The 23,427-nt window shown below is 42.2% G+C and overlaps 2 protein-coding genes across 4 annotated transcripts; one reads left to right on the top strand and one right to left on the bottom strand.

The window, feature by feature from the left end:
• Positions 1 to 1,619: 1,619 nt before the first annotated feature.
• Positions 1,620 to 7,176, bottom strand: LOC124135190 (beta-1,3-galactosyltransferase 1-like). Its single transcript, XM_046500437.2, has 2 exons — positions 7,096 to 7,176; positions 1,620 to 2,815 (listed from the first exon to the last, which is right to left on the bottom strand). The coding sequence occupies exons 1-2, from the start codon at positions 7,115 to 7,117 to the stop codon at positions 1,824 to 1,826; spliced, it is 1,014 nt and encodes a 337-aa protein (XP_046356393.2). The 5' UTR covers positions 7,118 to 7,176; the 3' UTR covers positions 1,620 to 1,823.
• On the top strand, positions 7,092 to 23,026 carry LOC124135189 (sedoheptulokinase-like). 3 transcript variants are annotated; one of them, XM_046500433.2, is made up of 6 exons: positions 7,092 to 7,210; positions 10,264 to 10,596; positions 12,914 to 13,212; positions 15,050 to 15,225; positions 18,066 to 18,272; positions 19,529 to 23,026. In XM_046500433.2, exons 2-6 carry the CDS (start codon positions 10,279 to 10,281, stop codon positions 19,921 to 19,923), a joined length of 1,395 nt encoding a protein of 464 aa, XP_046356389.2. In that variant the 5' UTR covers positions 7,092 to 7,210; positions 10,264 to 10,278; the 3' UTR covers positions 19,924 to 23,026. The 3 variants fall into 3 exon arrangements, with proteins under 3 accessions (XP_046356389.2, XP_046356392.2, XP_046356391.2); XM_046500435.2 differs by lacking the exon at positions 7,092 to 7,210 and adding an exon at positions 8,224 to 8,275; XM_046500436.2 differs by lacking the exon at positions 18,066 to 18,272.
• The last annotated feature ends 401 nt before the right edge of the window (positions 23,027 to 23,427 follow it).

Here is a 23,427-nt window from a genome sequence, read left to right as displayed (position 1 = left end):
AGTGAGTGAGTGGGTGGGTGGGTGGGTGGGTGTGAGTGGGTGGGTGGGTGGGTGAGTGAGTGAGTGGGTGGGTGGGAGTGGGTGGGTGGGTGTGAGTGGGTGGGTGGGTGGTTGAGTGAGTGAGTGGGCATGGTTATACACCGCTTTTAGCAATATTCCAGCAATATCACGGCGGGGGACAACAGAAATGGGCTTCACACATTGTACCCATGTCGGGAATCGAACCCGGGTCTTCGGCGTGACGAGCGAACGCTTTAACCACTAGGCTACCCGACCACCCCCTGGAGGTGGGTGAGGTGAAATGGGATTTAACGTTGCGTCCAAGATTATTGCACTTATATCAGTATATAGCGATGTGCATGCACATGTGTGGCTGCTTGTACCAGTCCGGACTGATGCCGATTTACAGTGCTAGCTCACTGAGATACCATGCCGCAGTTTGACATGAATACCCCCCTCAGACACAGAAAACTGACTCCGAGCCAACCAGTCCTTAATTTAGACCCTTAGTGCCGAGCATCAGACAGGGTAACAACAAGTATCATCGTTTAACGCTTTTTTGTATAATGTGGCCGGGGATCGAACACCACACCTTCCGCTCTCCGGGTGGGCGCTCTACCGCTAGACCACAGAGGTGATCTTTCCATGTTGGAACAATGTTGCAAAGAACTGTCTTTCATCTTGGATTCCAGAAACTGTACATCACCAAAAATATTCCTTATTAACATTTAGAAAATAAGTTTTACAAAAAAGTTGTTTTTTTTAATACCACTCGCATGCCGTGCAGGCTGGCGTTTGGAAGAAAAGTATTTGGTGGGGGCATTCAGTGAGTAATGATAACAGATTAGAAAATCTGACAAACGGATAGATGGACAGATCACAGACAAATAATAAGCTTTCAATAGCTTCAGGTAATATATCGATCATTTACATTTTGACACACAAGTTAAATACAAAATTTATTTGATTCACAGCTCATATCTCCAGGACTAGATCAAGGTAATATACAAACTATTGTGTAAATAGGTTCACAAAAAACAGCACCGGCACCATTTACTAATGTAAAACACCAAGAACTATGTTCTCAGCATGTTGTTTGTTTGTTTGTTTGTTTGTTTAAAGCCACATTCAGCAATATTCCAGCTATATGACGGCGGTCAGTAATGAATCCAGTCTTGATCAGACAATCCATTGATTGATAGCATGAGCAACAACAACCCTTGCTGTCTGGGTATGAGTAGGAGCATCTTCCTGTGCAAGGGAGTTGACTGACTGCGATAGTCCAGTTTCCACCCTTGCTGAACTACACTGGAATTCCGTGGCTTGATCGTAGTACCACCAGTGGCTGTTACCAGTTATGTCCCTTCTATCATGTCTATGTCACTCCTATAGACCAATCAGATCCCACCTCTCATATCTCTTCCATTTACTTCAAACAAAATAGCGGCATCCAGTCAAGAAGATCTGATTTTTAATCAAGATCTATATTGTGATAAAAAGGGTCTTGCATCAAATCATTTGAGCACCTTGATTAAAAATATTAATAATTTATGAATCGATATGTAGGCTATCGATGTATACATGCACATATTTTTCATGTGAAAAGGCTTAATATATTTAAAAGGATTTTCCATAACAAAAAGGAAACCTCTTTTTAACCAATCAGAATCAAGCATTTCACAATGTTATGATAGAATGACATGCAATGAACCAAGTCATCGAGTGACACCAGCCGATCCATTTGGTCGCCTCTCTCCAGCATTGTTGCTGGGGCCCTATATTCTAATCCAGAATCCCTAGGAGATGACAGATACACATGGGGTCTAGCAAGTCTTGTTCTGCTGCAAATCGCTCCAGATTGTGACGATGTCCTCCACTGTGTTGTCGTGTCCTGATATAGCGTACTTATAAGCACATCCGTTTACCTCCCGCTTGAAGAAAGTGAACCCAGCACTATTAACAAGTCTTGCCTTTATTCGCTTTGCACATATCCCCGTAATATATATATCCTCTAACCAAAACATCTTGGTGTGCAAAGCCATGTGATACAACTCGTATACAATATCACCAGATACCACATAGGCAGTGCCACTTGTATAATCTGGATATGTGCTCATAGGAAAGTCTGACGTTGGCGTATACCATTTCGAGTTGGGATCCTGTATAGGTGCAGCACCATTCACGAGACATCCCAGAATGGTCCGTTCATACTTCTCTTTCATAAGGAGGTTTATTAGATTAGGAATGTGAATAAACATATCATCATCACTTTTCAAAACGTATTTGGCTTCTCGACAGTATGTGGACACCCAGCGTAAAACAGCGACTGACTTGATCGACAAATTTTGATATGAGTCGATGAAAGTTTCTTGGACGATATCGTTAAACTTCAGATTCTCCTCACCAAGTTTGGCTTGTGTTGCATTGTCCGTGAGCCCCAACAAGAAAACCAAACGGATATTTGGATACAGTTTTACCCATGATCCCCAGGTTTCGCGTATTGCCTGCCTCTCTGCAAACTTGACAGGTGCAGTTTCGACGACCACAGTCAAGAAAACTGATTGATTTCCTCTTCCCTTTCTGCAAGTCTCCTGAGCTGTAAAGATGTAGTCATAGTCATGTGTGCCATTGTAATCAAAGAAGCCGGTCTGAAACACGTCTACTGTCACTCTGTTTCTGTTGCCTCTGATGATGTTGATCATGATGTACAGGACCACTGTTGTGGAGAGGATCCCACACAGCAGACAGAGAGGTTTGCGTCGGGAGAAGCCACATGGCATAACTGGTCGGGCAGTCTTCAAGTTGTTGTCCAGTCCTGAAACAATCAATAGGAGGCAGTGGGTCAGGGCTTGACAGATGCAATACAACAGCACAAGTGCCATAGAAAAACATCTTCCCCAGGCAAGGGAGCTAACCGACTATAAACATGACAAAAGTCCATACTCCACCCTTGCCAAACTAGGCTTGAATTATGGAGTTATATTTTGGCTGGACTAACAAGTCTATGCATAATTCAATCAAAATCTTGTAACGAAACCAACATCCAGTTCATAAACTGCAGTGCAGATTTCGGTCCATTGCAGGATGTGTAGAAATTTTGGCAAGGGTGTAAACTGGACTATACAGTCAGTTTACTTCCTTGCCTCAGGAAGATGTTGAAGTAACGCAGAAAATGATTGAGAGCACTGTCAACCTGTTCTGTTCAAACAACACAAGAAAGACACCAAATGTTGTATTTTCCAATAGCCAGTGAGACTGTCCAAATCTTAAACATTGTAAGAAGACGAAAGGTAAAAACCTGAATGAGTGAGTTGGGTTCAACCCCGCTTTTAACAGTATTCCAGTCATATCACGGCGTGTCAGCTTAATGTGGTAGGAAAGCCCAAAGTGATGCAGGTCTTAGACGTTTACCACTTCGGTGAAACCTACAAGCACAGGTATGGTGCTGACAAACCTAGAAACGTAATCGGGGCGAACCGGGATTTGAACCCATAACCATAGGTTTCTGGGGTGCCCAAGGGACGCAACAGCGAATCACGGCACCTTAGACGACTGGGCCACCTGTGCCCCCCGATAAAAACCTGAATATTTAATCAATGTCAACCTTGGTCACATATTGTGACCACCCAATGCTCATGTTTGGTCGATCATACAACATGCCTGGTTAATGGAAACCTGTTCTGCCCCAGAACCCCTACAGGTACATCACTACCAGACAGCCTCAGTGGTCTAGTGGTAGAGCGTCCGCCCGGAGAGAGCGGAAGGTCTGGGGTTTTGATCCCCGGCCGCACCATACCAAAAGACGTTAAAAGATGGTACTTGTTCTTACCCTGTCTTGGGCTCGGCATTAAGGGGATAAAACAAGGACTGGTTGGCTCGGAGTCAGTTTTCTGTGTCTGAGGGGGGTATTCATGTTAAACTGCGGCATGGTATCTCGGTGAGCTAGCACTGTAAATCGGCATCAGTCCGGACTAGTACAAGCAGCCACACACACGTACATGCACGTCGCTATATAAGTGCAATAATCTTGGACGCGACTTTAAACCCAATTTCACCTCACCTCATCTCACCACATCGCTACTAACCCGTGCTTGTCGTAAGAGGTGACTAACGGGACAAAGTGATCAGGCTTGCTGACTTGGTTGATGCACGTCATTGTATATCGATGCTCATGATATCAATCGCTGGATTGTCTGGTCCAGACTCGATTACAGACCGCTGTCATAAAGTTGGAATATTAGCTAACCCATACCCTACCTCAAAACTAACTCTAAGGAATGGCAAGTGGTGTCGAAATGCATAAACATTTTGAGTACCCAAAGACAACTATAAACATGATCAATACCCAAATTGAATGTTCACATGTAACTAAATACACAATGGCCCAAGATCCGGGGTAGAATAGGTCTTCAACAACCTATACTCCCGTAGAAAGCGACTATGCTTGTCGTAGGAGGCGACTCACAGGGTCGGGTGGTCAGGCTCGCTGACTTGGTTGAAGCATGTCATCGATCCCAATTGCGTAGATCGATGCTCACGATATCAATCACTGGATTGTCTGATCCAGACTCATTTGTTTACAGACCACCGTCATATAGCTGGAATATTGCTGAGTGCGGCATTAAACTAACAAACGACATCAAACCGGATTGCCTTCACAGTTTTCAGCGTAAAATAGAAACTATACATATCTAGATCAAGTAGATTTTCCACAATTGTTTTAAAGCTGACGATGTTTTAGTTTAGAGGTACAGTTAAATGTATGTTCATATCTCTTTTATCTCAATTATGGAAAGGGAAAGGAAAGGGGAATCCAAAAAAGATCATTGAACGTCATAGAGTATTCCAGATTATGAACAGGAGTGCAAACAAACAATAAACAATGGCCCAAAAAATGATCTGGAGCCCTGTTCACCTACAATAGCTATCACTTGTATTACAAATAACAAAACAGTCACATCTGGACTTCTTGTGCCTTCAACTTTGAGTATTAACATTGTCCAACCATTTCATGTTTAGATTTTTAAAATTAAATAGACATAACCACACACAATAACACTCAAAGTGGACCTTGTAAATATGTGACCTGCCTGGCCGCACAACGCAGAGACGCTTGTTTCACATGGTACGGAGGTTACCAGCTCTGGTTACCCCATAGGCCTAATTGTTGTTATCATATGTTATCAATATCCAGTGTTCGAAATACCTGCCTGCCCCACCGTCCGAGACGGGTTGATTTCAACTCAGGCTGCCAGATTTTCAAATCCCCCTGCCCGACGGTCGGGTTATATTTCATATGTGACAATATTCTAAATATATCCCGATGATAATCATTAATTCACATGTAAAGATGAATGATAAAATGTAACCAAAAAGAAACCCCGTTAGCTTATCCTGAGAAACATATGATTATAGTGGGCAGGCAGGTTTTGGTCAGGGCTGGCAAGTATTTCAGCTAGCCAGTCCTGTGGTCTGGCTGAAATTTTTAGGAGTTTCATACCCTGCAATATCACAAGTGTATGGCCTATGGCCTCATCTGTTTGTTATTATTATTTGCATGAATAGATACATGGTCCTGAGGTTAAAGATAAAGATAAATAGAGAATTTCACCCGAGTGTCTTTTGATATCAAATATATCAACACGAGTTGATAAAAGTGGAAATATTCCGAGGCTTGCCGAGGATTTTTGCCACTTTTATCAACGAGTGTTGATATATTTGATATCAAAAGACACGAGGGTGAGATTTTATTTATCATCCAACATCATTCTTTCAACTTTTTCAATTTGTAGACAGTAATTAGCAGTGTCTTCAGTGTAAAAAGTACTGCAAACAGCTTCAGTAGCAGAGCCATTAGTGATGTCATTTGATTGTGACGTCATGGTAACCAGTGACGTCACAATGGTCTGTAAAGCATTGTGATGTAATTTCATTGCAGCGATATCTACAGTGTAGATATCGCTTGATCTCATCCAAGCGATATCTCCTGTGGGAGCCAGTTTTGGATGATAAATTACAATCTTAGAACACCAGCACTTCACAGATGGCTATGCAGCGCATATTAGGGCTGGGACGAGTTCAAATTTACTACCCGGGTACCCGATCACCTATTACCCGGCCCTACCGGGTACCCACTGCAGGTCTCAAGAGTTGGGAACAAAATGTCTGATTGGGAATTGTTTTATTGCAGCCCTGGCCAAAACTATTTAGATTCTTGTATTAAACGATCAATACACTGAAGTTGACTGAAGTTTTATCTTTACTGAAACATATACCAGCCAAAAGGAATGTGTGCATCATCAGAAAGAAATGCGAACATTAGCGACTTGTGGTGTAACCAATGAGCTATAGTGAGTTTTTGTCATCAAACAATATATCACGTGACTTACCACGGGTCCGGGTAGTCCTGTGGGTCCCCGGGTCCTACTCAGGACCTACCCGACCCGAGTACCCGAGTTACCCGTCCCAGCCCTAGTGCATATCCCTTTATAAGTGTTGGAGTAGCCTTGCTCCAAGGCTGTCCTGAATGATAAGTTCATGGGTGTATAGTAATTCTATCCATATAATAGCTAGGCAACATAAGCAGACACTGCAGGATTAAGTAAAGGACGCCAGTTTCTTACTTGGACAACTTGTTCTTATCATTTATATAATCTAGAAAATATGATCTAAACTAATAATTATTGCCTCTGAGATTAGTGCAAGTCTAGTATTAGGGCATTCGCGTTTTTTAGCCACGAGCAGGTCAAAATGACCTTATTTTAGCATGGCCTCAAAAGGCCCCTGAAGCTGGATAGTAATATTACTGAAACACCGGATCCTTATATCTATTTATATATATGGGTCCGGTGTTTCAGTAATATACATATCCTGTTTAGGGCCTGTGTCAAAAGCCCAGATGTCACATAGTAAGATCAGATCTGAAGATGTGATCTTGTCAAATGCGTCGATTGCTTATGAATAAATAATTAATATCGATGTAGGCCTACAAGTCTGATGTGGCTATATCAGTATCATCCTACAATATTTGTAAAATATATGTGCAACCGCTTTGTCAATTACACTGCTGTGAAAACTCCGTGATGTGAAATTTACCATAAACTATCGCTGTTGACATGCCGATTCCGAAACTTGACAGGAAGCAGGATTGGGTTTTTAAATCAAGGGCAGATAACTCTAATGAGAAAATCCTGACTGGGGGAAGTTACAGGTGAGACCCATACTTTTATACAAGGTAAATGTTTGGAAAGACTTCCGTCCGTATCCCCCTTCCTCATAGTTTTTTGAAATCAGTGACTGCGTGATAACCATGTGGTTATAAAATAAAATAAAATGTTCTTTTGAATCAAAACTGACATGAATTAACTGACTTCATTTAAAGGGGCACTGATCTAAAGCAATTCCCCGGACTGGTTGTTGCCTTTGTTATTGTTTTTTTTCCCGTGAGTACCCGGATGATACGCAACGCAACGGAGCGTGACAGGAGACTGGGCTACCGTCTGCAAGGACAGCAAAATAAACTTGGAGGCAATATCTGTTTTACCCATTTTTGAACACTGATTGGTTAGGCCTAACCGTGATCTAAGATTTCGACAAAGGGCGCATGTTAATTAATTTCTTCAGCCTAAACAAACAGACAAAAAGAAAGGCGGAGCTCATCGGTTGTCGTCATTTGGAAATACCCCTGATTGTTATAGTTTTAAAAAAAGTATCAATGCAGTGAAAGCATTTTCGGATTGCGTCGATAATATGATTACTACTCCCTTGTTGTCATCCACGTTTTCTGGTATAACCCTACACTTGTGTATTTGTCGTCATTCACTTGATGCTCAGTTAATGAATTTATTACAGGTATAATTAGTTGTAGCACCACTCCAAATACATGAGAAAGCTTCCCATTTGGCATTTATTGTGTCTGGGGTAATGATTCAATCTAAATCCAGGTTAGAGAGTGAGGTGAAATGTGTGTTATGTAATATGCACGTGGACGTTATGAAAATAGTTGTCATGTGGGCTTTCTCAGCCGACCTTTGAGACTTGACACCTATGTGAAACACCTGAAACAATCTAAGTGATCAGTTGAGAAACGAACACAGGTTATAATATCCCGAAACGATAAATATATTTTAAAATATTTGATTGTTACAGAGACACGTGACATCAAATACGTTTCTTTGTACAGCTGCAGCCATTTGGGATATTGTTCCTTTGTGTGGATATTCACGGATACATTCCTCGAACAAGGAAGCTGCCTAAACTTATACACCTAAATCTGGTAGGTTGTAATTATGATATTCGCATTTTGTTTTCCTTCATTTGCAGTAGCATTGGACAGATTCATTCTTGTTCCTCTACGTCATGGTTGGGAAGTTCTTCCATGCGTGATAGACGTTGTTTTCACAAGTCTTTTCCTTTGTATATTACAGTCAATTTGTAAAATGTGATTCTCTTAGGCAATTTATAAAATGTGTAAATATTTCAGTCATTTTGACTGAAAAATCTGTCCATTTCTTTAACAGATTGACCAAAATTGATTAAGACGATCAATAGGGCCTAAAAACATCACAGTAGATTATTATGTAGGATTAGAAGCCAAACAAAATAGAAATGTACTTTTCATCGTAACATTTTCAGTCTCTTGGTGATGATATTAAACATCAAAATGTTTGGAATTCGTTGTCATAATAATACAGATGGACATATTTTTCAGTCAATTTGTAAAATAACTGAATATTCAGGCGTTTAATAAATTTCCTAAGTGAAATTTTTTCCACATTTTGACTGTAAAAATATAAACACAATAAAATAAGCAATGCTCAGGAGAAATATTTACAATTACACAATATTGCACAATTACCAAGCAAGTGACTCATCAAAACTTTGTCACCATTACCGATGCTACCCACAACGATACCTACATTTCCTTATTATTTCCAATTTCCATTTTGTTGATCAATGTGACCATACGCCCTTATACTATCAATAAAAGTGACAAACGCGCCTACGAATTGCTCAGCACAGGTTGCGAACTAATCTAGGTTTCTGCTATATCAGCTGGGTACTCACGGGAAAAAACAATAACAAAGGCAACAAGCAGTCCCGCGGAATTGCTTTAGATCAGTGCCCCTTAAATAACATTTTATATTTTCGGTTAAATAAACAAACTAAGTAATATTTTACCAGTACAATTCTGCAGCGATCACATTAATCCAAGATTCTGGGATATGCAGTCAGATTCTTTTTCTAATTAGGGTCGAAGCAAATATATATCTTCTCTGTTGTGTGTGTTCTATTCATAATTATGTATTATCCACGGGCAGCCCAGTCGTCTTGAGGTATAACAATTCGCTGTGCAGAGTTGCTTCCCTTGGGCACACCAGAATCCTGTGATCATGGGTTTGAATCCCGGTTCACATGATTATATTTCAAGGTTTGTCGGCACCATATCAGTCCTTGTGGGTAAAAGTGGTAAAAGTCTAAGACCTGCTTTACTTCGGGTCTTCCTCCTACATGATGTTGACATGCAGTGATTAAATGGAATACTGTTCAAAGTGGGGTCAAGCCCACTCACTATTATTCCTCAGTTTTTGTGGTGACGGACTCATTAGCTATAATTGACTGATTTTCTCCCCAAAATCATGTGAAGCCTATACATGGGTGAACTGTCTTTCATTCTTTGACATAGCAAGTTGAACATGTTGAAGTCATGTAATGTGGCAGCCATAGAGGATCAACTCTCATCAATTTGCACATTTGACATCAAATTCATATCTAGTGGTTTGATCCTCGACCGTGTCATACCAAACATGGTTAGAGTGAATGAGTGAGTTTGGTTTTACGCCGCTTTTAGAAATATTCAAGCAATATCCAGCGGGGGATACCAGAAATGGGCTTCACCCATTGTACCCATGTCGGGAATTGAACCCGGATCGTCGGCATGACGAGCGAACGCCTTAACCACTAGGCTACCAGACCGCCCCAAACATGGTTAGAAGATGGTACTTGTTGTTACCCTTCCTGTAGTTCGGCATTATGGTACTCGTCAGCTCGGAGCTATTGTGCTGTGTCTACTGGGTATCAATGTTAAAACTGCGGCATGGTTTCTCCGTGGACTAGCACTATGGACCTGGCAGAAGTTCGGGCAAGTACAAGCAGATTCGCACGTACACGTGCATGAATGTCACTATATAAGTACAGTAATATTGAACACGACGATATAACCTCATGTCAACTCACATGCTATATAATTTCATATTCTTTCAGCTGTGAAGTGAAGCTATGTCCAAGAACCACGCCTATGCACTGGGTATTGACATTGGGACGACATCAGTCAAGGTGTCTGTGCTGGACATTGTGTCACAAGAAACCATCTGTTCCGCTTCCCAGAAGTCAGCAGCAGACACTGTCAGTGATGTCGGCCATCTTGGATCCGAGCAGGACCCTGACAAAATATTGCACGCATTGAGTGAGTGCATCAGGAAGATCCCACCTTGTGCCCAGAAGCAGGTTGAAGGAATCGGAGTGACGGGGCAGATGCACGGGATCATGTTGTGGAAGGGCAAGGAGGTTGCGGAAGCAACTGATCTGGACACAAAGGTGATTCAGCACTCGCTTTTCATGAAGCTTACCCAGAATAGCCAGAGCTACAGATAAGCTGCGTATATGCGTAAAATAACCCCCCAAAATATTCAAACCCTGATTACTTTCAATTAACTTGCGTACGGAAACGCATGCATTAAATGAAAAAGTCAAATGTGTAATAACAGCATGCATAAATACCCAATGAAGCTTTTTCAGCATGCGTACAATGGAGCTAATTTCAGAAACACAATTACGAGCTAATTTGCTTTCCTAGTCAAGCCTATAGTTAAAACCCTTATGTACGTCTGATACATTATTGTTATTTTTTTGAAATCTCAAAATGTTTACTCATTTTGGGAAAAACCCAATAGGGTGATGAATAGATAAGTGAAAACATATTGATTACCCAATGAAAAATGTAATAGCCCAATTGAAATAGAAACCTTCAAGTAAAACCTCAATTGCTCAAAAGGTAATCTGGAGCTCTGATAGGTTTGAGCCAATCCACGCTTGTTGTAAGTGCTGAAGATGAGTATCCTGTATTCTGCACCAAGTGGCTGGGATTGTATGATATGATGGAATAGTGTCCACTGGGATCTGAAACAACATTCATTAACTCTGTTTTAGTTCATATCCTCTGGACCTGGAAGATCTGGGGAAGAATAGGTCTTCAGCAACACATGTTTGCCGCGAAAGGCGACTATGCTCGTCGTTAGAGGCAGCTAATGGGATCGGTTGGTCAGGCTTGCTGACTTGGTTGATGCATGTCATTGTATCCGAATTGCATGGATCGATGCTCATGATGTCAATCACTGGACTGTCTGGTCCAGACTTGATCATTTACAGAACGCCGGCATATAGCTGGATTATTGCTGAGTACGGCGTTAAACAACAAACAAAAGAAACAAAAAATATCAGATCCTCTGTGGATTTATATAAGAAATGTCAATGTGATGTAACCATGTGATATCAAATATTCAGACTTTGTGATTCAACCCTGAGGGTGTAAAGCAGCTATGCCAGGATTAGTGATTATGGGATTTAAACCCCATTCATGAGGTGAGGTGAGGTCAAATGGGGTTTAGCGTCGCGTCCAAGCTTATTGCTCTTATGTAGCAATGTGCATGCATACATGTGTGTGTGCTTGAATCAGTCAGGACTGATGCAGATTTTACCATGCCTCAGTTTAACATGTATACCCCACTCAGACACAGTACACCAGTACTTGTCTTAGCCCCTTAATGCCGAACGCTAGGCAAGGTTAATACTAGCACCATTTTTTAACGTCTTTTGGTATGACGCAGCTGGGGATCGAACCACTGACCTTCCGCTCTCCGGGCGGACGCTGTACCACTAGATCACGGAGGCTGTCTCCCCAGTCATGAGTCGAGGCCTCTCAGCTCCATATAATCGATGCTCACAGGCTTCACTAGAGTCGCAGACCTATGTCATATGTCTCTGAAGCTGACAAGTCACGATGTAACTTAAGTACTGATCAAACTAAGACCCAATAAAAAACTCCTGGAGACTCCCTCACTTATTTAATGTTATGTGGCCGAGCTCCTGGAGACTCCCTCACCTATTTAATGTTATGTGGCCGAACTCCTGGAGACTCCCTCACCTATTTAATGTTATGTGTCCGAACTCCTGGAGACTCCCTCACTTATTTAATGTAATGTGGCCGAGCTCCTGGAGACTCCCTCACCTATTTAATGTTATGTGTCCGAACTCCTGGAGACTCCCTCACCTATTTAATGTTATGTGTCCGAACTCCTCGAGACTCCCTCACCTCTTTAATGTTATGTGGCCGAACTCCTGGAGACTCCCTCACCTATTTGATGTTATGTGGCCGAACTCCTGGAGACTCCCTCACTTCTATAATGTTATGTGGCCGAACTCCTGGAGACTCCTTCACCTCTTAAATGTTATGTGGCCGAACTCCTGGAGACTCCCTCACCTATTTGATGTTATGTGGCCGAACTCCTGGAGACTCCCTCACCTCTTTAATGTTATGTGGCCGAACTCCTGGAGACTCCCTCACCTCTTTAAGGTTATGTGGCCGAACTCCTGGAGACTCCCTCACCTCTTTAAGGTTATGTGGCCGAACTCCTGGAGACTCCCTCACCTCTTTAAGGTTATGTGGCCGAACTCCTGGAGACTCCCTCACTTATCTAATGTTATGTGGCCGAACTTCTGGAGACTCCCTCACCTATTTGATGTTATGTGGCCGAACTCCTCGAGACTCTCTCACCTCTTTAATGTTATGTTTCAGGGTTTATGAACATGAAGACAGCTTACACCTGACCATGTGTAAAGTCTATTTATATGTCAGGTCGTCACCAGTCCCCTGTACACATGGATGGACCAGCGCTGCACCCCCGAGTTCCTGGCCACCCTCCCAGCCCCCTCCTCCCACCTCCAGCTGGCCACAGGGCATGGCTGTGCCACGCTGTTCTGGCTGACTCGCCACAAGGGGGAGGTCGTCACTGACATGGGGTACGACTGCAGTGGTTCAGTGATGGACTATGTTGTAGCGAGACTCTGTGGCTTGAAGAAACCGGTGACTTCGGTCCAAGTGGCAGCCAGTTTGGGCTATTTCAACACACAGCTGTTGTCTTGGAACACAGGCATGTCAGTATATAAGTTTTTGCTTATTAAGCACCAAAAAAACTATTGGCACCATTTTTATACCTGTTTAGTCCACAACTTTAGCCACTAGTCCGAAAACAAAGTCCAGTAAAATATCTTCTTGTATGATAAGATCACACAAAACTTGTCCATAGACTGAGACAAATAATGAAATTCAGAAAATGATGACAAGATGAATATTTGAGCTTGTGGGCACGAACATTTTGGCACAGACTGTCTTTTAATGATAATATGTTGCCTCTATCCAGGGCACCTTCAATAATTGATTTCAAGGGTCCCTAAGAAATTACAGGAACTAGTTGGGTCTGGTACAGTAGGTAAAGTATGTGGTGTACTGTACTGAAAGATTTGATAATTGCTTCAGCCCTCTAAGTAGCAACTATTTCGGTGACCAATGCGACCTAAATCTGTGACTGGCGAACTTAATTTATCTACCTCTCGCCACTTGGCTACCTAAGAGTAAAAATAACTGGTGTCTGTCTGTTTAAGATACAAATAGATTTTAGTTGCAAATCTTGTTTAGCAAGTCGTGTTTGCAGGACCAACGTCCAGTACATAATTAATTAATAATGTTTCATATCATGATGTCTATTTATTTAGGTTAATACAATTACATGGGTTTCATTAATAGCTTGAGTATGTTGTACCCGGCTGCACTATCATGAACATGTGATAGTGTACCAAAAGGAAATATTTACAATATTACTAATGTACCTGTCTGTTCCAATTGAAAACCCACCTTTAGGCTTGACACAATGAAGACCCTACAAACATGTGTCCTACCTCAAATGAAACCTGTGCAAACATATGTCCTACCTCAAATGAAACCTGTGCAAACATGTGTCCTACCTCGAGTGAAACCTGTGCAAACATGTGTCCTATCTGAAACAAAACCTGTGCAAACATGTGTCCTATCCCAAATGAAACCTGTGCAAACATGTCCTATCTCAGATTCTCAGTCTGGTTCCTTGGAAAAAATAGTAGGTTCCTAAACACTTAAGTTTGGCTCCTTTAATATTCATGTTGGGAGCCGCTTGGCTCCCTAACTATGATGCAAACTTAGAGGGCTGTACTTCTGTACAATGAATATTACTCTGTTGGGATGCAATATATTTTATTTCTGCATCCCTATTATCCATTTGTGCATACTGGACGGGCAATTCTGCCTTGTGTTAAACTCTGTCTCATATTAAATAGTTGTCTTCTGTTTTACAGATGTATGAAGGAAAATGGACAATGCATATTTATACAATCTCATTAAAATCAGATCTTAGTTCTCACTTCCGCTAAACAAAGATCTGAGAACACCCTATTACGGGTCATGTCAGACCAACCTTGCGCGGACTTTGACCGACCAATGAAATGACTGAAAAGAAGTCGACATTAGCCAATCAGAAGGTAGCTTTCTCGTGCTTTACGGCACTAATTTCAAATAGGAGACAATGCATCGAAACATATTTGGCAAATTCTCGATTAAAAATTTGAAACCCTAACAAAAGAACATTCTGGAATGGCTAATAGATGGTCTAGATTGTATGGATTCAGTCGTTAACTCCGTAACTATCGTTCAGAATACCCTGTGTTAAAGTTTTCAAGGTTGCATGATTAGAAATCACCTTCCGACTGCCACTTTCATGATCTGGTAAGCGACGCTCTGATTGGTCGATTGAAAGGTTGTTCAGACATGACCCGTAATGGGATGTCCTCAGATCTTTGTTTAGCGGTAGCGAGAACTAAGATCTGATTTTAATAAGATTGCATATTTACACTGTTACAATATGTGTCTACATCTGAAAGTCATTACAGCTTAATTTCGCAGACTGTCTGAGAATGGCTTCCCGACTGACCTCTTGGAGGAGGTCGTGCCTGCTGGGAATGTAGCCGGTCAGCTACAGCGTCCCTGGCTGGACATCCAGCCTCACATCCCAGTGTATGCCGCGCTGGGGGACATCCAGTGTGCCTTTCTGTCTATCCTACAGGACCCTCACGACGCAGGTAATTCCAAACAAGTAAATATTTGTCTCAGGAAACATGAGAGGTAAAAACTTATAATTATGATTTTTATTAATGTTTTGTGCAGCTGTCTTGACAACTAGTTAGGGATGTGAAAAAGATGTTATGGTCGCATCACTGTCAAAATCATGTTCCTTATTTTTAGAAAAAAACTAAGTTACATCATAATTGTTTTGGGGGATAATGTGTCCTAAATATAAGAAAATATATTATTCAATGATAATTATTATCTACTTATTTTAAGAAAATGTTTGAAAGAAAAGATTCCTTGATACTGGTAAAATATATTCTTGGTTCTAAAGCTCTGATAGAAAAGGCCACTACACATTTTGTTTTTGGTTCCCATTTTCAAAACAAGAAAATTGGTCAAACACATCCTCTGCAACAACATCTGTAAAATGTGGTCTTGCTGTGATGAGTTATTCTTCATCAATACATCCCAGTTTGTAAGAAATCACCATCTTCCTGAGGCAAAGGAATTAACTGACTATGAAAGTCCAGTTTTCTCCCTTGCCGAACTACACTGGAATTTCGTGGCGCGGTCGTAGCTCCACCAGTGACTATTTACAAGTTATATTCCTTCGTTGTCACTCCTGTTGACCAATCAGATTCCACATTTTATACTACTTGATTTGGCTTCAAACAAAATGGCAGGGCCCAATGAAAACAATCTGATCGATAATGAAGGTCTATATTGTAATAAAATGAGACTTACCGTGTGAAGTGCTTCAAATTACTTGCGCACCTTGATCAAAGACATGGAACATGGACAAAGACATTGATGATTCAGAAAATATCTGTCGATACCGAGTTAACGGTACAAGGCAGTTTACAAACGGCATGTCGATTTTGTTACACGATTTTGATTGAACGAGGCATAGACTCGTTAGTCTGGCCAAAATATAACTCTTGAATTCCAGCCTAGTTGGGCAAGGGTGGAAACTGGACTTTTAAAGACAGTTAACACCTCACCTCGGGAAGATGAAAATCACATGTGATGGGTTGGTCTGGGAACCAGAAACATAAATATTCTTTTTCTGACATAACAACCATCGTGTATAAATTCAAGTATTTGGATGGCATTTAGAAGTGATACTCATAAGGAAAAGAAATTATGGTTGTCAACTTCTTTATTATGAGTAACGAGGCATTTCGATGTATACTTACTCCTTCATCACTTCCTTGTGTGTGAGTAAGTGTGTTGGGTTTAACTCCGCTTTTAACAGTATTCCAGTTAAATCCTGGTGTGTCATCTTAATGTGGAAGGAAAGCCCAAAGTGATGCAGGTCTTAGACATTTACCACTTCGGTGGAACCTACAAGCACGGTATGGTGCTGTCAAATCTAGAAACATAATTGGGGCGAACCGGGATTCGAACCGACAGTCATAGGCTGCTGGCATGCCCAAGGGAGGCAACCCAGCTTAGACGACTGGGCCACCAGTGACCCTCCTTGAAGGGTATGAAGTGTTTTGATGACAGTACCATGTTACAGCTACAGGTTGCTTGCAGATTACTCGAGACCACACTTACTTTTCTCTTTTTTATGGATTTTGACAGTCAAAAATGTGATCGGTAGGTAAAAAACAAAGAAATACATAAAATGCATTGTACAGGATTTTTTAAAAATATTATCTCAGAGTTTTATTTGGATAGATAGGTGATAAAAACATAGTATTTTCCTGGTTTGGGGCCTTTTTAATGTTATAATTTTGTTATCTGACTTGCAATGATAAATTTTCAACTTATCTCACGCTATGCAATTCTTCTATCTTCTTCAATCCTATGTGGAATTGTGCTTGAACAGATTTTCTAGCCTCGAAAATACAATTCACCCAAACACATCCAGCATCACCATGGCTACCACTCAAACAAATGGGTCACGCACTGTAAACTCCAACAACAAAGGACACTGTCAAGCCCAAGTCGTCGGCAATCTCATTAAAATCAGATCTAAGTTCTCGCTGCCACGAAACAAAGATCTGAGGACATCCCATTACGGGTCATGCCAGTACGACCTTTCGAGAATATTGACTGACCAATGAAATGACTGACAAGAAATCGACATTAGCCAATCAGAAGGCAGCTTTCTCGAGCTTTATGACACTAGTTTCAAACTGGCAACTACGCGTAGAAACATATTTTGGCATATAAGTTATAAGAAGAACATTCTGGAATGGCTTATACATTGCCTAGATTGTATGGATATAATCATAAAACCCATAACTGTCGTTCGGAATACCAAGTGTTAAATATTTCGCAGTTGCATGATTAAAAAATACATTCCGACTGTCATTTTCATGATCTGGTAAGCGATGCTCTGATTGGTTGGATGAAAGGTCGTTCTGATGTGACCCGTAATGGGATGTCCTCAGATCTTTGTTTTGCAATGAAATGCATACTGTGAGATAGGATAAGTTTAAATGTTTGAAAACTTTCACTAAATTGTATAGTTATATTCTTATCCTATCTCACACGCTACATGCCCACCCGACCATCCCCCGCCTTACAGTATCACCAGCCTTTCTGCTCTAAGAAAGAGAATGATGTGGTAGGTTTTGTCAGGCTACCAGGTCATGTAGGGTCGCGATGCATGGGATTACAGTGCACGACCCATTTGGTTAGGTGGTGACCATGGTGATGTGTTCAGGCAAAATGTTTTGAAGCTGGAAACTTCATTCTTGGCCGTTACCACACCATGATCGAAAGAAGAAGGCGAAATGCAGAGTGTGAGACAGGATAAGTATATGAATATTAAAATTTATTGTAAAACTTTCAAAATCAATTGAAGAAAATTTCTGATGCACTGTTACAATCTGTTCAGTCCTGAACCTGAGCACATCCATTCAAATGGGCTATGTTGTCAAGGGAGACAACTCCGTGAAGTCTAGCTCTCTGGAGGACAAGTCTGCCACATTGTGTTATTTCCCTTACTTCGGTGATGAGTACCTGGCCCTGAGTACTGGCCTGAATGGTGGCAACGTACTACAACACTTTGTGTCGATGCTGCAAGGATGGTTCGGGGAGTTTGGTAGGTCTGTTTAAGTCATACTCCAACCTCCCTTGTCAACAACAACAACAACACATGCATCTATTGTTTACAAATCACTGACTGACACTGACTTACCCTTCCATCATGTCGCTTCCTACTTATCAAATATAACACCTGCAAAAGTAGCTTTCATATTAAGCAATCTTAACTGGGTGTTGCAAAACTTTCTAGATGCAGTAAAGGCTATCATTAGCCACTCGCAGTAATATCATGGCACAAAACTTTCCAGATTTTCAGTAATCTCTATCACCTCACCTTCTAAATAGCCATTGCCTGAGAATATGTGTTTTTGTGTTATTAAAACTAAATTGACATATTTTGCTGCAATAAATCAAAGTTGTCAATGCCAAAGTTAACATGTATAATTGCAATCATCTTTCCGGGCAAGGGTGTTAACTGACTATTAAAGTCCAGTTTCCACCCTAGTTCGTTCGGAGCGCCACCAGCGGCTATTACGAGTTATGTCCCCTCGATGTCCCTTCTTCTCATATCCCGTAACAAGATGCCCAGTCATGATGATCTGATCAATAATCAAGAGCTATATTGTAATAAAACGGGTATTACCCAGCGAAGTCCATCAAATGACTTGAGTACCTTGATTAAAAACATAAAAAGATTTGCAAAATATCTGTTGACACCAAGTTGACAGTACACATGCTTTGCAAATCCTGCAGTCAAGGAAATCTGCACATAGAAATCCATTCTGTTAACCAACCGGATGTCTAGTTTGTTAGGCAATTTTGATTGGACTATGCATAGACTCATTACTCCAGCCAAATCTTTTATAGTCAGTTCCCTTGCCTCGGGAAGATGGATTGCAATAGGAAAGCAACATTGACCACAGAAGAATATAAAGACGACTATGCTTGTCGTAAGAGGCGACTAATGGAGTCGGGTGGTCAGTATTGCTGACTTGGTTGATGCATGTCAACGTACCTCAATGGCTTGGATCGATGCTCATGATGTCAATCAGTGGATTGTCTGGTCCGGACTCAATTATTTACAGACCGCCGTCATATAGCTGGAATATTGCTGGGTGCTGTGTTAAACAACAAACAAACAAAACATTTGCGTGGATCGATGCTCATGATATTGATCACTAGATTGTCTGGTCCAGACTCGATTATTTACAGACCACCGTAATATAGAAGAAAATACATACATTTTTAGGTATGTTATTTGTGACTACATGCCCACCATGACAATATATCACCACTGACATGTTCTTCTTACAGGGTTTGCTATGTCTGAAACTGATATTTGGGCTAAGCTCTCTGACGCTGCTATGACATCAGAAAGCTGCAGTTTGTGCATCACACCAACCCTGTATGGAGAGCGCCACCAACCTTCCCTGAAAGCTAGCATTGCCGGAATTACCAGCAGTAACACATCTCTCGGTGAGGTGTTCAGAGGCCTGTGTGAATCTATCATAGACAATCTACATACACTCATGTCGTCTCAGGTTTTAACACAATCAGGCCATGTGAAAAGAATTCTTGCTAGTGGATCAGTTATTACTAAAAACCCTATTGTTCGATCTAGACTGGAGCTGGTGTATAAGGACATTCCCATTGTGTATGGACAGTCAGGTGATTCTGCCAATGGAGCTGCCAAGATTGTTAAACTTTGATTTTTTGTAACATTAATAAAGAATATAAATCTACAGTAAACTATGTTTAAAACGAACACGCATATATTGAACTGACCGATATAATGAACTTATTTGTTGTATATATGCTTATATAGGACTACGGTTATTACGAACTAAACTTAGTGGCCCCTTAGAGTTTGTCATAACCATAGTTTACTGTATTTTGTTTGAAGCTTATCATATGAAGATACCAGGCTCCATGTAGCACAGCTCTGGAGTAACATTAAGTATGTTTAAGGATCTGACACCAGTCCTGGTGTGATTCCACCCAGACAGACACCAGTCCTGGTGTGACCCCACCAAGACAGACACCAGTCCTGGTGTGACTCCAACCAGACAGACACCAGTCTTGGTGTGACTCCAACCAGACAGACACCAGTCCTTGTGTGACTCCACCCAGACAGACACCAGTCCTGGTGTGACTCAACCCAGACAGACACCAGTCCTGGTGTGACTCCAACCAGACAGACACCAGTCTTGGTGTGACTCCACCCAGACAGACACCAGTCCTGGTGTGACTCAACCCAGACAGACACCAGTCCTGGTGTGACTCCAACCAGACAGACACCAGTCCTGGTGTGACTCCAACCAGACAGACACCAGTCCTGGTGTGACTCCACCCAGACAGACAACAGTCCTTGTGAGACCCCACCCAGACAGACACCTGTCCTTGTGTTACTCCACCCAGACAGACAACAGTCCTTGTGAGACCCCACCCAGACAGACACCTGTCCTTGTGTTACTCCACCCAGACAGACAACAGTCCTTGTGTGACTCCACGCAGACAGACACCAGTCCTTGTGTGACTCCACCCAGACAGACAACAGTCCTTGTGTGACTCCACCCAGACAGACACCAGTCCTTGTGTGACTCCACGCAGACAGACACCTGTCCTTGTGTTACTCCACCCAGACAGACACCAGTCCTGGTGTGACTCCAACCAGACAGACACCAGTCCTGGTGTGACTCCAACCAGACAGACACCAGTCCTGGTGTGACTCCACGCAGACAGACACCAGTCCTTGTGTGACTCCACCCAGACAGACACCAGTCCTGGTGTGACTCCAACCAGACAGACACCAGTCCTTGTGTGACTCCACCCAGACAGACACCAGTTCTGGTGTGACCCCACCCAGACAGACACCAGTTCTGGTGAGACCCCACCCAGACAGACACCTGTCCTTGTGTTACTCCACCCAGACAGACACCAGTCCTTGTGTTACTCCACGCAGACAGACACCAGTCCTGGTGTGACTCCACCCAGACAGACACCAGTCCTGGTGTGACCCCACCCAGACAGACACCAGTTCTGGTGTGACTCCAACCAGACAGACACCAGTCCTTGTGTGACCCCACCAAGACAGACACCAGTCCTGGTGTGACCCCACCCAGACAGACACCAGTTCTGGTGAGACCCCACCCAGACAGACAACAGATCTTGTGTAACTCCACCCAGACAGACACCAGAACTTGTGTGACCCCACCAAGACAGACACCAGTCCTGATGTGACTCCACCCAGACAGACAACAGTCCTGGTGTGACTCCACCCAGACAGACATTAGTCCTGATGTGACTCTACCCAGACAGACATTAGTCCTGATGTGACTCCACCCAGACAGACAACAGTCCTGGTGTGACTCCAGCCAGACAGACATTAGTCCTGGTGTGACTCTACCCAGACAGACACCAGTCCTGGTGTGACTCCACCCAGACAGACACCAGTCCTGGTGTGACTCCATCCTGACAAATAATAATCCTTGTGTGACTCCAGTCCTGGTGTTACTTCGGGTTGTGCTGAGATCTGAACCGAGTCAGAATAGTACCAATTTGTACTTGATAAAACAGAACCAAATTAGGTGAACAAATGTGGATTTTCTTGCAGAAAAACAGACCTTTTTTAGATTTTTATAGCGAAAAAGGAAAACAAACAATATATTACCATTTGCCATTCATTTATTCCACACAAACCAATTAAATTCATATTTTTTTAACAATATACTAACAATAATTTAAGAATTTATTTCACACATCAGGTGGAAATTGTTTACAACAAATTTATTTCAGATATCCTTATTTCATTCCCCAAGTTGTACATCATATTATTGAACAGGTAATCTTTCTGATCTTCAGTGGAAAGGAAGACTTGACCTAAAGACGATAACATGATATATCTTATCCCAGTTTTGTAGAAGTCTTGGCTGTGTAAACGTTTTCCACAGCTGCTACTAGGTGACCAGGGGCGGTCGGGTAGCCTGGTGGTTAAAGCGTTCGCTCGTCACGCCGAAGACCCGGGTTCGAATCCCAACATGGGTACAATGTGTGAAGCCCATTTTTGGTGTCCCCCGTTGTGATATTGCTGGAATATTGCTAAAAGCGGTATAAAACCAAACTCTCACTCATTACTAGGTGACCGTTCGAGTCGAAATGGTTACCATCTGGATCCTTACTCATGTTTAGGAACAAATGTTAATCTGACAAAACTGGATCAGGAGGGTAAAGTGGGTGCTGAAGGAGTTCAAAGCCACACACATGGACTACCCACAGCAATGATTGATTTGTTAACCGAAGCCTTGTCCGGGTAGAAGACCACATGTTTTCTCAGCTTCCACACATATTGGTCTTAATTTCTTTAAACATGCAGCATAATGAGCTCCATTTCTGCGTGGTCATTTGGAAGATAGTCCACTATGATGACGCCCTTGGTATCCCAGAACAAGTATGCCACAACCTTTCCAGCTGATGGGACAGTCTTAGCCTTCTTTGGTGTGGTGATGTCAAATGCTTCCTGTCTTTGGAATCGTTTCACAAATCACAACAAGAAACATTTTCGATCAGTTTCAAACAGAGCTAGATTGTCACGAGACGTGTGCCTGGTGCGGGTTTTTTTTTATCAAATGTCAGAAGCTTTAGACCCCAAAGTATCAGATAATGGAATCTAATCCAGAGAAATGCCTACTGAACCAGCAGTATGACGCTCAGTCATTAGCGACCCGTGAAGATCCGGGGTTGATTAGGTCTTCAGCAACCAATGCTTGCCATAAAAGGCGACCATGCTTGTCGTAAGAGGCGAAGGTGATTAACGGGATCGGGTGGTCAGGCTCGCTGACTTGGTTGATGCATGTCATCCATCCCAATTTCGTGGATCGATGCTCATGACATGAATCACTGGTTTGTCTGGTCCAGACTCGATTATTTCCAGACCGCCGTCATATAGCTGGAATATTGCTGAGTGCTGCGTTAAACAACAAACGAACGAACGAACGAACTCATCTGTGGATCATCTCTGGTGTTGTTGACGTCACAAGCCTTCCAGACGCGAACCCCTTTTTCTGCAAGTACTTGATCATTGTTCGTTCCCCAATTTTCTAAAGATCACAGACCCCAGGTTATTTCCCCGACCTGTCACAGCGACACAATTTGCTTAATTGACTCACGGTTTTTTTTTGTGTGGATGTACCTCCATGACATCATTTAACGTCCTT

Source organism: Haliotis rufescens, unplaced genomic scaffold (assembly GCF_023055435.1).
Source record: "Haliotis rufescens isolate VD_foot unplaced genomic scaffold, xgHalRufe1.0.p SCAF_15, whole genome shotgun sequence".
Classification (NCBI taxonomy): Eukaryota; Metazoa; Mollusca; class Gastropoda; order Lepetellida; family Haliotidae; genus Haliotis; species Haliotis rufescens.
Note: the sequence above shows the minus strand (reverse complement) of the source record. Positions and strands in the feature narration are given on the sequence as shown.

Coding starts and splice junctions, on each gene's coding strand:
- LOC124135189 (XM_046500433.2), top strand. CDS start 10,279: ATGTCCAAGAACCACGCCTATGCACTGGGTATTGACATTGGGACGACA. Junction 13,213..15,049: donor TTGTCTTGGAACACAGGCAT/GTCAGTATATAA, acceptor TTAATTTCGCAG/ACTGTCTGAGAATGGCTTCC. Junction 18,273..19,528: donor AGGATGGTTCGGGGAGTTTG/GTAGGTCTGTTT, acceptor TTCTTCTTACAG/GGTTTGCTATGTCTGAAACT.
- LOC124135190 (XM_046500437.2), bottom strand. CDS start 7,117: ATGTCAACAGCGATAGTTTATG. Junction 2,816..7,095: donor GTCAACAGCGATAGTTTATG/GTAAATTTCACA, acceptor TGATTGTTTCAG/GACTGGACAACAACTTGAAG.